Source organism: Coenobita brevimanus, chromosome 13 (genome assembly GCF_032717465.1).
Source record: "Coenobita brevimanus isolate Jiangsu-jjx chromosome 13, ASM3271746v2, whole genome shotgun sequence".
Lineage (NCBI taxonomy): Eukaryota > Metazoa > Arthropoda > Malacostraca > Decapoda > Coenobitidae > Coenobita > Coenobita brevimanus.
The window spans coordinates 48,410,039-48,424,224 of NC_136966.1; the positions used below are offsets into that span (position 1 = coordinate 48,410,039).

At 39.6% G+C, this 14,186-nt stretch overlaps 2 protein-coding genes across 2 annotated transcripts in view; both read right to left on the reverse strand.

Annotated features, from left to right (window-relative positions):
- The window catches only part of LOC145416333 (HAUS augmin-like complex subunit 1), a 68,301-nt gene that overhangs the window by 47,629 nt on the left and 6,486 nt on the right, over positions 1-14,186 (reverse strand). The window lies entirely within an intron of this gene.
- Positions 4,551-5,177, reverse strand: LOC145415662 (GTP-binding nuclear protein Ran-like). The gene has a single exon (XM_080284880.1). It carries the CDS (start codon positions 5,175-5,177, stop codon positions 4,551-4,553), a length of 627 nt encoding a protein of 208 aa, XP_080141006.1.

Here is a 14,186-nt window from a genome sequence, read left to right on the forward strand (position 1 = left end):
CTGAGTGGTAACCATATAACAAACCCACACGTTCCGTACATGTCAACAAGTGGGTTTGCAGAGGGTTAGTGCCCCTTCCCGTAAAACAACTAACTCAAAGTCAAACGGTCACCCCTTACTGGATTATGACGTCTGGCTATAGGAGATAGAAAGACTTATTACAAGTATTTCAAATTAAGTTTGAAGGGCATTATGGAGTTGGTCCAAAGTAACTTCTAATTCACAGAATTTTCTCCAACACAGAAACAATCCACATGCATCTGGGGGGAAAAACAAAGTTAAATTCCAATCAAATAAAATTAAAATATTGTACTGATTATCAACATAAATTTAAAACCTGACATCTGACAATAATGATGCCTTACAAGCTGATGACTGGAATAATACAATGAAGGCCAAATGAGAGCACAGCTTGACTTATGTACCATCATCAACATCAGCACCATCATAATCAGCAGCAGCAGTAACATCCACACCATACAGTAGGGCACCAGGTCTCATGACATCCAGATTGGCAAAACACACTTTCACAGCAGCCATCAAATATTCCTGTGATTGAACACTCGTGACAAAAAAATGCATTTTCCCGCCCTCCCGCACCACAAGTTTCAGATTCTCGCCATTGGAATGCCAGCACCAATACTCAGTTTCGGCCTGCTTCCCACATACGTTCAGTGTGTCCACAAGTTGACTGTTACACTCTCATGTCCTTGATTAGTAACTGACAGAAGTATGTCATCTTGTGCTTCAAGTGGAGTCGGAGGTGGACCAGGTGATAGTGGAAATGGTATAAGAACGTGTGAACCTGGAACAGCTACTGGTAAAGGGAAGGTCAAGCATGACTACCACAAGGGGTGAAAAAACAAAAATCTGTTGTTAAAAAATAAAATTGTGGCTGAAATGGAGGAATTCTCGGGCTTTTTGGAGGAGCAAGAGAGGCAAGCTTCAAGGAAGAGGCATCACAGAATGAATGTGCTGCATAAAAGGGCACAACAAGAAAGGAGTGGTGGTGATAGAAATGGTGTTGGAGGCAGTGGTGGGGCCCACTAGCCCTACCCAAAACCTCAGATACGCCCCAGGCATCGAGTCCATTAAGCCTTTCACAGTGGTGAATGGAGGGAGGGAGTGTGTCACACATGTAAGTAATACTGCCAATACTTGCTGTATTTAAGTGTACTGTACCGTATTATATGATGATTTTATGTTTTGTCGTTAGTTACCGTACCTTATGATTTAGCTAATGTGTTAACAGTAATATTCCAGGTAACTTTAGGACATATTTAAAGTAGGAAATACACTAAGGGGTGAGTTTCTTACAGGCACGGTCCCTATTAGCTTATTTCCCTTAAGGTCAATGCCCCAGCTTTGGTAAAATCAACTTTCACAGCACTTTTCACGGTTCCTATCAGATGCAAAACCTAGTGCCCAACTGTAGTTCATACTTAAAGGATGGACTGAGGTATGAGTCAGAAACAAAGGGGAAGGAAAAAAAAAAAAAAAAACAGACTATGCCTGGTGAAACAGGTCACACAATTATTTATACACCATCCAGCTCTTAAAAACACTGGCTCCATCTCAGAAGCAAAACCAATTACTTTTTTTTTCTGGACTTCACATACACCAATGGCATAGTCACTCCATTTCTTACTGTAGCAAGTTAGAACAGAGCAGTAAAATTTTAAAGCCATAGGTACTGACACAATACTACTTTGCTAAGCACCACTTTTATTCTGCATCTCATGACAGTGTCAACCAAAGATTTCTATACAGTGCTGCATTAGGTTACAGTATTCTGTAAAGGGGAGACAACAGGAATGAAAAATAATATGACATCCTTCAGCCCATATTTACAATATCTTGCTGCAGTTTTTCTTACACACACACACACACACACACATACACACACACACATTCTTTCCATGGAGAGAAATGTGCCAGAGAGGCCAATGTTAGCACTATGAGGATATGCTATACTGCATATAAAATACTACCACAAAATTAATTTTCACTCCTCTGACAAATTGGCCCTTAAAACTATGAATGCCTCAGTAAGAATGGTGGCTCAGTGGAGCAATGAAACAAATATCTTCAATTTCAAAACACTATACTGTAACAAGCTACATGTACAGTACATCCCCCAGCATGCACCTATATGGGCGGCAAACGTGCTCGCGTACTAGGATTTCACGTACTAAGAATACATAAACTAATGGGAAAATTAACATATGGGCGGCATCCCCCTCTATCAGTGACCTTTTTTACCCGTCTGAGGGAAAATATCTAAGACATATTGAGTACAGTACTGTATTTAAAAGATATAACTGAAATAACAAGAATATGGCTGTTCACCTTACTCGAAGACAACATGCTTGACGGGCGTAAGAAGAGGTTCCGAGGCAGCGTGAGGCGCTTAGTGTGCCCTGCACCACCCTCTACACCACCCGATGCACCGCCAGCCGCACCACCCGATGCACTGCCAGCCTTCCACCTGTCTCACCAACCTCCTCATCAACACTTTCACAAGCCACCTCACTCACTTCCTCCATGAATCCTTCAAAGTCTATTGATGACACAACGGACATCACCTCATCCTCTAGTTCCTCCCCAGGAATTGGCTCTGCAGAAGAAGGCTCTCCTTCCTCAGGTTCCTGAATTTGTGGTGGCCGTTGAATGCAATGGGTGATGAGGGTTTGTTTCCTCCTGTTAATTTCTTGATGGTGCTTCTCTGTGCAGTAACAGAAGGTTCTGTCTGGTGAACTCAGAACCTCTTCCTTTCGTTGCTGACACAGTTCCATGCTCTCGAATTCCTCCTTGAACCTATTCAGGGCACACAGGATTCGACAAATCCTAGGCATTGGCAAATCACTCTCCATCAAAGGCAGATGTCACTCTCGGGGTGCACACCAGAAAACGCCGGTTTAGGGCATTTTTTCCTGCTGCCTTGCGTCGTGTGGGTGTGACTTGCGTACTCTGGCTAGGAAAATATTAAAAACAGGTCCTAGCGCACTAGGGGTTTCACGTACAGTACCAGGATTTCGAGTACTAGGGGGATGTACTATACTTAAAGCTTTCTTTCCACATAACTCAGTTTTTAAGGTAACGCTTCATGAGTTACTGGTATTCAAAAGAATAAAAAACATTGGAAACCTATGCATGTAAAATATCCTACCAAAAAATGCAATACCAAACCACACGTCTGATTATAAAGCAAATCAACATAAATGACAGTAAACAATGCAATACAGTACACTGATCCCTTGGTTATTGCACATAACTAATACCACATCTAGTGCATGATAATGAAACTGTGCAATAATGAATGCACAGAACCTCTGACAATTATTCTAACTGGTACCATGTACCCCACTCATGAACTGTAATTTTTCCTTTTACATCAATTTTGACCCTTCAAATACATTCATACAATATTGGTAAATGACGGAAACACATATACTCATGGTCAGGTTGATAGAAATTTATGAAAAGGGAACAAAAAGGAAGAAATATGTACTGTACCATACAGAGACTGAGATGGGCTATGGGTACGGGGTTCTAAGGCTTGGGGGGGGAGTTAGTTGTCTCCACCATCTGAGATTCATTCCTTGAGTATGGAATCATCTTTTAATCCTTCGAAGCCATCAGAAACCACAGATTTTGAACCATCATTGTTGGCAAAAACCAACTCAGGTGCCCAATAATGAGAGTTTTTAGCTAAAAAATGCACAATAATGGTAGGAGTGCAGATTTTCAGCTTGCAGTAATAACAAAAACTGCTATAATCAAGGAATCCCTGTACAGTATAGCAACTTTTGTAGTTATACTAATTAAAGTGAATACTCTTATAGAAATAATTTACATGGAAAACAACAGCACCCTAAACTATCACTTTTCCAAAGACAATGGCATCAACAGAACCTTTGATTGACAAGTCTGACTCCTTGGTCAATAATGGCAGGAATGCAAATTTTCATCTTGCTGTGATAACAAAAACCATTATACCCAAGTCTAAACCAAGGAATCACTGTATAACAATTTATGTAACTAAAAATTAAAAGAAAGAGAATAATATTATACGCGGTAGGTGGGGGCGTTCACCATCCACTCACTTGATGTAGTGCTGCTTTGGGTGTCTGCCCTTTCCTTCCTTCCTTCCTCTTCTGTCTTTCTTTCCCTCACTCTTTCCTCTTTCTTCTGCTTACGGGTGACTCTACACTGAGTGACAAGCCAAATAGTTTCCTGTACACCAGGAAACCATTTACTATGCTGGGTGGTAACCATATACCCAAATTATGGCCCCTGGTGGTTTAGTGGGTGATTAAGGCGCTTCAGTCGGGTTGGGCCTGTGCAGGTTTATATCCAAGAAATGGCCTCATGTAATGCCACTCAGGGATGAGTGAGGTTGGCCACTCTCATCTTAAATGTCAGGACAAACCTGCCTAGCCCCAGGCTCCTACACTCCTCATGGGGAAGCACAGGATTCCATGATGGATGGATGCATGGAATAATCTTATACAAATAATTTACACAGAAAATAACAGCACACGAAACTATCACTTATCTATGCGTACATCATCAAGTCCTCCAAAGATACTGGCATCAATAGAACCTTTGATTGACAAGTCTGGCTCCTTGGTCAACTGCTGAAGTATATACTCTAGGGGTTCTTTTAAACAGATCCTTTCCTGCACACTGATTTCAAAAAATCCCATTTTATGTTTACTTGGATAAAGTATATTCTTACTTTTAACTTTTCTTTCTTGAACATCAATTTTGTTTGCACAAAGAACAAGAGGAATATCTGGTTGTACTCTGTGAACATCTTTATGCCAGTTAGGTACATTTTTGTATGTAACTCTTGATGTTACATCAAAGAATATGATAGCTGCATCAGCATTTTCATAGTATCCATCTCTTAATGGGCCTAGCTTTTCCTGACCAGCAGTGTCCCATATAGAGATTGAGCAAGGTCCATGTGATGTACTTATGGCTATTTCATGCTTTTCAACACCTAAAGTCGCAATATATTCTTTACAGAAATCTCCACTTTCCAGCCTGGAAACATAACTTGATTTTCCTGTGCCACCATCTCCAAGTAAAACAACCTTATATTTTGCTGGGGAGAAGAATGTGGTGGAGTCTGGCTGATCTTGTATGCTGTCCCGACACTTTTCTTCCATGTTTGGCATAAACGGAGCTGATAAGCAATGTTTCTTGTATTTTAAAACCACTTCAGTCTTGCACCTACCACTGAAACAAAAAGAGGGTAGACATAATCATATACTGTATACTGCAAACTAAGGCACTATGAAGAAGTATTCTCTTTACAAAATTGTCATAACTATTTTTGTACACAACAAAAATGTGTACAGTTAGAATTCAGCAACTTCATGACACATGACTTTCATCAACACTGAAATACTGTGTACTGATCAGAATAGATGACTGAAGTAATTTCACAGCACTGCCTTAACTGGATATGCTGGTCAACACAATTTTTCTCGCGTGACTGTTTGCAACGGATTTAAGGTAATTTTGAGGTGCTGAATCCGAATTTGGTATCAGTTTTTGTCTATCACTTCAGGTTTTTGAGACTTGGTATGCCATACGTTTGTTGAAAATTCGCAAATTTGCACTAAAGTTTAAAGAATTAGCAGAGTAAAATTATTCAATTTATTGGAAATATGATGCTCAAACTACAGTGCTCTTTTTGTTTTTTATTTCACATTGCCATTTGATCATCTAATATGTTTAAAAAGGCAAAACTGGTAAACCATAGGTCCATAAATCTGATAAGTTACACAATGTTAAAACAGTTTAATTTTTTTTCTCTACAAAGTAAAAACAGTCAATAACACCACTGGGATATTTCAATCGCAAAATGTTTTTCTCGAAGACATTCTTTTGTGTGCAGAATCTGGAACATCTCTCATAAGGCTCCAGCAGTAATCAGCCATCATATTACAGTTCCATCAGCCTTGGTAGCATTCTTCCATTACTTTGATATCCTGGTGAAAATGCACACCTTGCTCTTTGATCACATGGCCAAGATTTTCTGGAAACTTGTCCATATGACTCTGCAAGTAATGCAATTTGATGCTCATCTTGCATCCCATTGCTTGCAAACTGGACAAGAGCTCTTTCACGATTTCTTTGAAGTTGTGTGATTTCCGGTTTCCTAAAAAGTTTTTCACAACATTGGCAAATGCTTTCCAGGCTTTTACCTCAACAGAAGACATTGAGACAAATCGTTCAGCAACTTTCTCATCTGAGGGCCATCAAATATTCCGGCTTTGTTCTTCTCTTCAATTAGTGCAGGGAAAGCTATGCATATATAGTTGAAACAGTTCCCGGAGTGATCAAGGTCCTTAACAAACTGTTTCATTATGCCAAGCTTGATATGAAGTGGTGGAAGAATGATATTATCTGGATCAACCAATGGCTCATTTATGATGTTCTTATCTCCAGGTGTCAAGCTGTCTCTTAATGGCCACTCATCCTTAACCCAATGCTCCTCCTTTGCCCTACTATTCCAGTAGCTGAGATAGTACGGATATTTCATGTAGCCGCTTTGTTGCCCTAAAAGGAAGTTCACCATTTTTAAATTAACACAAATTAACCAAGCATGATCGTTGTATTTCAACTTTTCCAGAACAACTTTTATGTTGGCATATTCCTCTTTAAGGGTCACTGAGTGCCCTATAGGAATCAATCCAAAAGTGTTATCATTGTGAAGCAAGATACATTTTAGGCTTCTTTCTGAACTGTCAATGAAAAGTCCCCATTCACTGGATACATATCTTGATAATCCCATTTCCAAAAGAAGTCCATCAACACTGTTGCAATAAACAAGTTTGTCATCTGAAGTGAAGTACAGTACTTCCGCAGTCTCTCTTCTCTGTTACGATAAAATGAGACACTAGTGCCATGATGAAGAAGATTTATTTCTTTTAGGCCTGAAGCCAACAACTCGGAAGATTGTTTTGGCAAACCCAAGTCTCGAATGAAATCGTTCAACTCAAACTGATTGAACAATGAAGGTTGGCCTAACGAAGTTTCTGATGGATGAAAATCCACATCGATTTGTTCATCTCCACTTGAGGAAAGATGCAAGGATGATATTGAAGTTCCATCATCAATATCTGGGAGGTCAGTAAAAATAGGTACTGGTATGCCATCACAATGAGGGATGGGCCTTAAAGCTGATTCAAGAGTGGGATATTCCAAATAGTTTGTTTTTTGTTGAATCCTTTGACATTAACAAGACAAATAGCAATCATCGGTATAGGTTTTTGGCTCCCTCCATATCATGGGAATGCCAAATTTGAGTGTGACATTCTTGCCTTGAGACCAAGATCTCAAAGTCTTCACACAAGTTTTGAAAACTTCATGAGGAGCCCAGCTTTTGTCCTAGTCTCCCAAGGGTAACTTAAAATAAGCAGGGTACACTTGTTTTACAAAAGTAGCAATGTTACGCCTTTGAGAGGCTAAAGTGAAACAGCCACAGATGTAGCAAAAAATATCTGGATCATTGCAGCATTTTCTCCACTCTGAAGATGAAGGGGCAGACACGATCTGATCAGGAAATTGCAGTCAAAAAAAAAAAAAAAAAAAAAAAGTAATATTAAACACTACAGTTTACAATTCAAAATCAAATAAGATCATTATGTACTAGCATATATAACCAACCAATATACTTTGAGAGAACTGAAGCTCAGTGAAAAAAGTCAGCTTTATACTAAGAAATTTCAAGTGTAACTTCACAACCATAAATGATAAATAAACTTTTTATGTTGCTGACATTCACTTATTCATATTTTTTGGAGCCATAACATACCACTTGAGACTGCTATCGATCAAAGAAAAGTCTTTATCAACCCTAGCGAGAGGCCACTTGCGAGGCCCCTTTGCCCTCCCTTCCTCCTTTATCCAGCCCTTAAAGACACATAAACAAAGCACGGCCCTTTTGCCCTCGCCTCCTTCTTTATCCAGCCCTTAAAGACACATAAACAAAGAGTATGGAATAGATGTAAAATACGTAAAGGCAAAATTAGGCTTAGGTTTAGGCAAATAAACCAAGTTTGCTCTCCCAAAGTGCAACACCTAAGGACCTAAATAGGTTCATTGAAAAAAATATTGCATAACCGTAGCATGAAAACTGGACATGATAAAGTAAATCTGAGCTCATTTTTGGATTCAGCACCCCAAAATTAGTCAAAATCCATTATCAAAGTCCATGCCAGAATTTTTTTTTTTTTTTTTTTTTTTTTTTTTTTGTAGACCAGTGAATTCTGAACACCCCTCTTCTAAACTCTCAGTATTTGCATACAATTCTTTGGCTGAGTTGAGTGTAATGGGCTTATAAAATCACCTGCCATAAGCCAGAATAAATTACTATGTTCTTTGTTCACAGTAAATAGATGAAAGATACTTTTTATAATTATGGTGCACTGGGTATCAGCTGATCATTGTAATATTGTCCTACATTAACTGAGATACAGTACAATGCAAAACAGATAATTGCAGACAAAGGGTTAATAACAATAACATACTGCATATACTTCTAATTTACTCTCTTCAAATAGATCACAAGCTAGGAATGGCCACACAGGAGCAATAGAGTAAGAAAATAGAGAATAACAGATTGACTTGGAGAGTGCCTGAGAGTGAGGTGGAGGCATAAGACTTATAATGAGATGGTGGAATGGGATAGTCACACATGAGAGGAGAATAAGTTGGGAAAAAGGCAGCATGATGGCAGAGGACAGGGTGAAATGGAGGTGATTCATCTGAAGTCACACCTTCCATGATTAAAGCAACTGGCTATAAACAGACAGACAGAAAGAAAAGTAACAGCTGCAAGGGTACACCAAATCATACTCACACTTTGTGCATAAGAAATAATGAACAAATGCAGTATACTGTGCCCAAGATATATGACATAATCATTTACAATTTACAGGCTGCAAACTATCAAATATTGTCTGTTCTCAGCTATACCATAGTGCAGCAAGGTACAGTACTGAACAATACAGTAAATCTGCTCATTATATGAGTATGTGACCCCTCATATCTTTTCATGACTTGGAAGCCACCTCACAAATGTTTTTCCCCTTCTACTAGGCATGTTATTACAGTACTTATATTTTATTATCATGGCCTGAAGAAATTTGACATCTTTACATTTTCATGATAGCAATGCATTAATAAACATTAGTACAGGACCAAACTGCAGCACAGTAACAGCCAATTAGTAAAATTATCCTACTATTTTCTAAATTTTCTCAGCTACAAATAACAAATACTGTATTCATACAGCACACATAATAATATTAATGATCATCCATCCATCCATCATCCAATCCTACGTTGCCCCATGAGGAGCGTACGAGCTCGGGGCTAGGCAGTTGGTCCTGATATTTAAGATGAGAGTGAATTAATGATCATAATAATAATAATAATAATAATAATAATCTATCTATCTACCTATTCCCAGATGCCATAATCTCGCAAAGGGTGGCCATTTGACATTGAGTTATTTGTTTTAAGGGGAGGGGCATTAACCCTTCATCAACCCACTTGCTGACACGTAGGGAACATGTATGGTTTGGTTGTGGTTACCACCCAGCACTGTAAATGGTTTCTCAGCTTACAGGAAACCATTTGGCTTGTCACTCAATGTAAAGCCACCTGTAAAGGAAAGAAAAGCAATAGGAAGCGACAGGAAAGATGGGAGAACTAGGAGGAGAGGAGGGCAGGCACAGAAAAAGAATTATACAGGCTAAGGAAGAAGTAGGCAGCACTACATCAAGTGAGTGGATGATGGTCACCACCACCTACCACTAATAATAATAATAATAATAATAATAATAATAATAATAACAACAATAATTCACTTTTGTCTTAAATGTCAGGACCAGCTGCCTAGCCCCGGGCTCCTACGCTCCTCAAGGGGGATTGAATGATGGATGGATGGATAACAATAGTAATACAGTAGTAAACCCTCATTAATTTGTGCTTCAATAAATCGTAATTCGGGATAACTCGTAGAGGATATCATGGGAAAAAAAAAAAAAAAAAAAAAAAAATCAACCCATAAAAATTTCCATTAATTCGTGGAAACATGAGGTAATAATAATGACACAAGAGGCTCCGCATGGTAACATGTTTTGGAGAGAATACTGTAGTTTGTATTAATCCGTTTGCTCGTGGGAAAAGTGCAAGTTAGGCTTGTAAACAAACACCTAACTCGCACCCATGCCTCTGCAACGCTGTTTGCCTCCATCTTTCGTTTGCGACGCATCTCTCTCTGCTCGCTAGTGCTTTACATTTTGTTTATTGAGCTAAAGACCTACATACCCTGCCATCATGTCTTCTGACGGTAGCAAGAGGCCCACTGTACCATCCGGGAGGAAGGGTATTAAACTGAAGAGCCTTACTCTGCAGAAGCTGAAGGCGTTGGTTCGATGCGATGCTGGCATTTCGACTCGTTCAGTTTGTGCTGAGTTTGATATCAAACCCAGCACATTTTAGTTAAGTGATTTAAAAGATACAGTACTGTAATGGCCTTTACAGTGTACAGTATAGTAATATAAGTGGGTGTATTCTAAGTGCTCAAAGTGTTAAGTGTTTTTATTAGAAAAGTGTTCAAAGTGACCCAGAGCCCCCCAGTCCACCTCTGCACCCTACCAAAGGCTTCCTCCAAGCTTGAATACTTCCCTGCAGTACCAAAACAAGGTAAGGTTCTATTAGTTTTAATTTTTTTTAATGTACTGTACTGTATAATGTGTTTTTGGAGTGTAGGGGGGAGACCCCGGTAACTTGTAAAAATGCTAACCTGTAGAGGGTTGGAACCCAATTATCACGAGTTAACGGGGGTTTACTGTAGTAATACTGTAATAACATGCTCTTCTGATTCTCAAAACTGCTAGTTCTTCCAATGAAGACTTCACTAATGCATGACACACTTTCAACAATTTTACAATGTAAAAAAAGATAACTAAGATATAGTTCATTTATGGTACATGCTTAGTCAGCAGAAGTGCCTGCAATTTAAGCCCTATAATGGTCTGTCACATCTTCTCCCCCCAGACCTCACCTTCTGGAAGAGACAGACTTTGAGCTGCCCCTTAAAATATTCAAAAGAAGTCAACTGCCTCATGGGTAATGGCAACTTGTTATATATGGTGACCTAGGAGCAGTACAAGAAAAAAGGATCAACCAGAGAAAGATGACTAGTGAACAGCTCTAGGCTCACTGATGTGCAACAGATAATTTTTGCTTCCTAACATCATATCTGGTCATGCCAGTGAAAGTTTTAACAATTCAACAAGATACTTTGGTACACCAAAATGAAGAGCCTTGAAAGTAATGAAACACAGTTTAAGTTCTATTCTAGCCTTTACTGGCAACCAGTGGAACTCAGAGATAAGTAGTTGGGGTTCCTAGGGGAAGGCCAAAGATAGTCCTTGCTGCCCTATTCAACACTGACTGAACCCTATTTTGTAGATTATTTGGAAGACCAATCCATTGTGAGTTGCAATAATCAACATGAGACAAAACCATTTTATGGACTAATGTCAAGAAGCATCCTCTATTTAGAAACTGTTTTACAGAATGCAGGTTTGTGATGTGCAGGTTACAAGTTCTGAAAAGTTGATTAATATGTTCTTTATAATTCTGTTTCAAAATGGAATACAGTATACACCCAGATTTCAAACAAACCATACTGGACGAAGTTGTGACTCTCCAGTCCTCAAGGTCAGGGTGCTGTCAGCATCACCATCACTTGTGTTTCCCTGAATAATACTGATTTCTGTTTTACATCATACAGCTTAAGTCTCATCTTTGCCATCCAGATCTTAATATGAGGAGTCTAGAATACAAGGGGCGATGCCAAAACATATTTTTGGGATATGAGTGTTTTAAAATTTTCCAATCTTGAACAACACACTATGCAACCACAGTGTCATAAATATTTGTTCGTCATTCGTATGACTCTAATGGGCCCACACAACCTTTTTAAGGTGTGCACATCTGACTATGTGTCATTCCTGTCCAGAATAATACCACCAACAAGACATGAAACACAGACATAAAAACACGGAAAATATTATTTACACACCTTCATAGGGAAGCTGCAGGGGGAAGGGGGACAGGATACTTAATAATCAAGGAGGTTGCCATCCAGACCAACCTCCTCCCCCTGCTGCTTATCTCCAGTCGTTGTAGGGTTCTGATCCTGCTCGGAAATTAGGTCATGGTAATACCCCTTGTAAATGTCTGGGATAGTTCGTCTCTCATGTATCGCCACTCAAACACATACATACCTCAATGTGCACTCAGGAAAATTGCTTTAGAATAACAGGAATTTTGGCATACTGTATTACATGTAAACTGGACTTACCAGGGTCTCATGGTCAGACAGGAGGAGGACTGAAGTATATGTAGCAATCAAAAAAAGAAAATAGGGTTCCTGGCGAGTTTGCCTCTCGTTTTCTAGACTCCTCATATCAAACATCAGGGATTCCAATTTTTTCTTTACATTGTTAATCAGTCATCTTAACAGAGAGCTGCATGTCAACAGCACAAAAATGATAGGACACATCATATGCATCAAGCAGAGATGAAAAACCAGCTACTGTACTTGTATCAACTATAAACAAAACTGGACTTAAAATGGATCCTTGGGAGACTCCAAACAAAAGGGGAACCATGTCCACACACACACATAGTCAACAACCACACTGAGACCTGTCAGACAGGTACAGCTTTAGGAGCAAAAAGGCAAAATCGCAGACACCATAAGAATGGAGATCATCCAGCAATAGTTAAGAGCCATGTGTCAAGGGCTGCAGACAGATCAAAGAGAACCAGAAGATAGGACATCCCACTGCAGGTGTTTGCCACCAAGTCATTATGAATCCTTCTCGATGCACTTTCACTTGAATGATGTGCCAACTGAACAGGAGGAACAACTCCGTTTCATTCAAGTATTGGTAGAAGCTGACTGGGCACAGCCCACTCAATAATCTTAGAAATGGCAAATTAGAGACTAGACAATAATTTACCATGCTCTCAGCTTTAAGACCAGGTATCTTATGCAGGGACCGGAGCAAGGCCCAATTCTTGGACTTTACACAGTTATCTTCGGTTTTAAGAAGCACCTATTTGTTGTTTTACAAATAAATTTGGTTGCATGTTTCTACACATCTGGCAACTTGTTACCAGTATAACATTGTATCATTTATAAAGACTCCAACATAACTGCATGCATATGCCTTGGTCACCTAATGGCAGCTCAATCTCTGGCAGCCTCCCAATCCAGGCCCTTAATCCTCAGGTCACACTCTGTGACATTATCCCAGGTACTCTTTGGTCTGCCTCTTGCAACCCTAACTGTGACATTCACACTTCTCACCTTCCATATCCAACATCATCTCAACATGCCCAAACCATCCCAATCTACCCATCCTCATCACAACGTCAATACATTCAAGTCCCATCCTTCCTCTCAACTCTTTCATTGCAATTCAAGCCACCCCAGGCCTCCCATCCAAGGATGCACTATACATCCATCTATTCATTGCCATTTCTGTATACTTGAGCCTATATACAGTATATCCTCTTCCTTTATTGCCCAAGTCTCGCTAACATACACCATTAACTCATAACATGTCGCATAAAAAGATCCCTTAGCAAGGAGGGAGAACTTTCAGTGTTAGGAGTAGCAACAGTTCCCTGAACTTCCTCCAATCACTCCATACCCTAGCCACAGATTTACCTCCACTTCCAGCACATGCCATGCACCCCAAATAACAAAACTCCTCCACACACTCAAGACTTTCTCCAGCAAAATCAATCGTTTCACACCTGACAATCTCTACGTGCTCTCCCCGACACCCCACACACATAAAATTGGCATTTCGCAGCCTACCTCTAATACCACTATACAGTACAGTATATGGTACCTCTCTCATGCACCCACTTATCACAAACACTGCACAAAATGGAGTTACTTCCCACATCCTTGTGGCAAACTGCACATGGCCATACTCTGCTCTGACAGTACTACCACCAGCCTTAGACATCATCATTTTTGTTTTATCCATATTTATTCTCAAACCCTTGTATACCAGTCAGTCTCTCCTTTTCCTAAATCTTTCTTACACCTCCCTTTCATTCTCTGT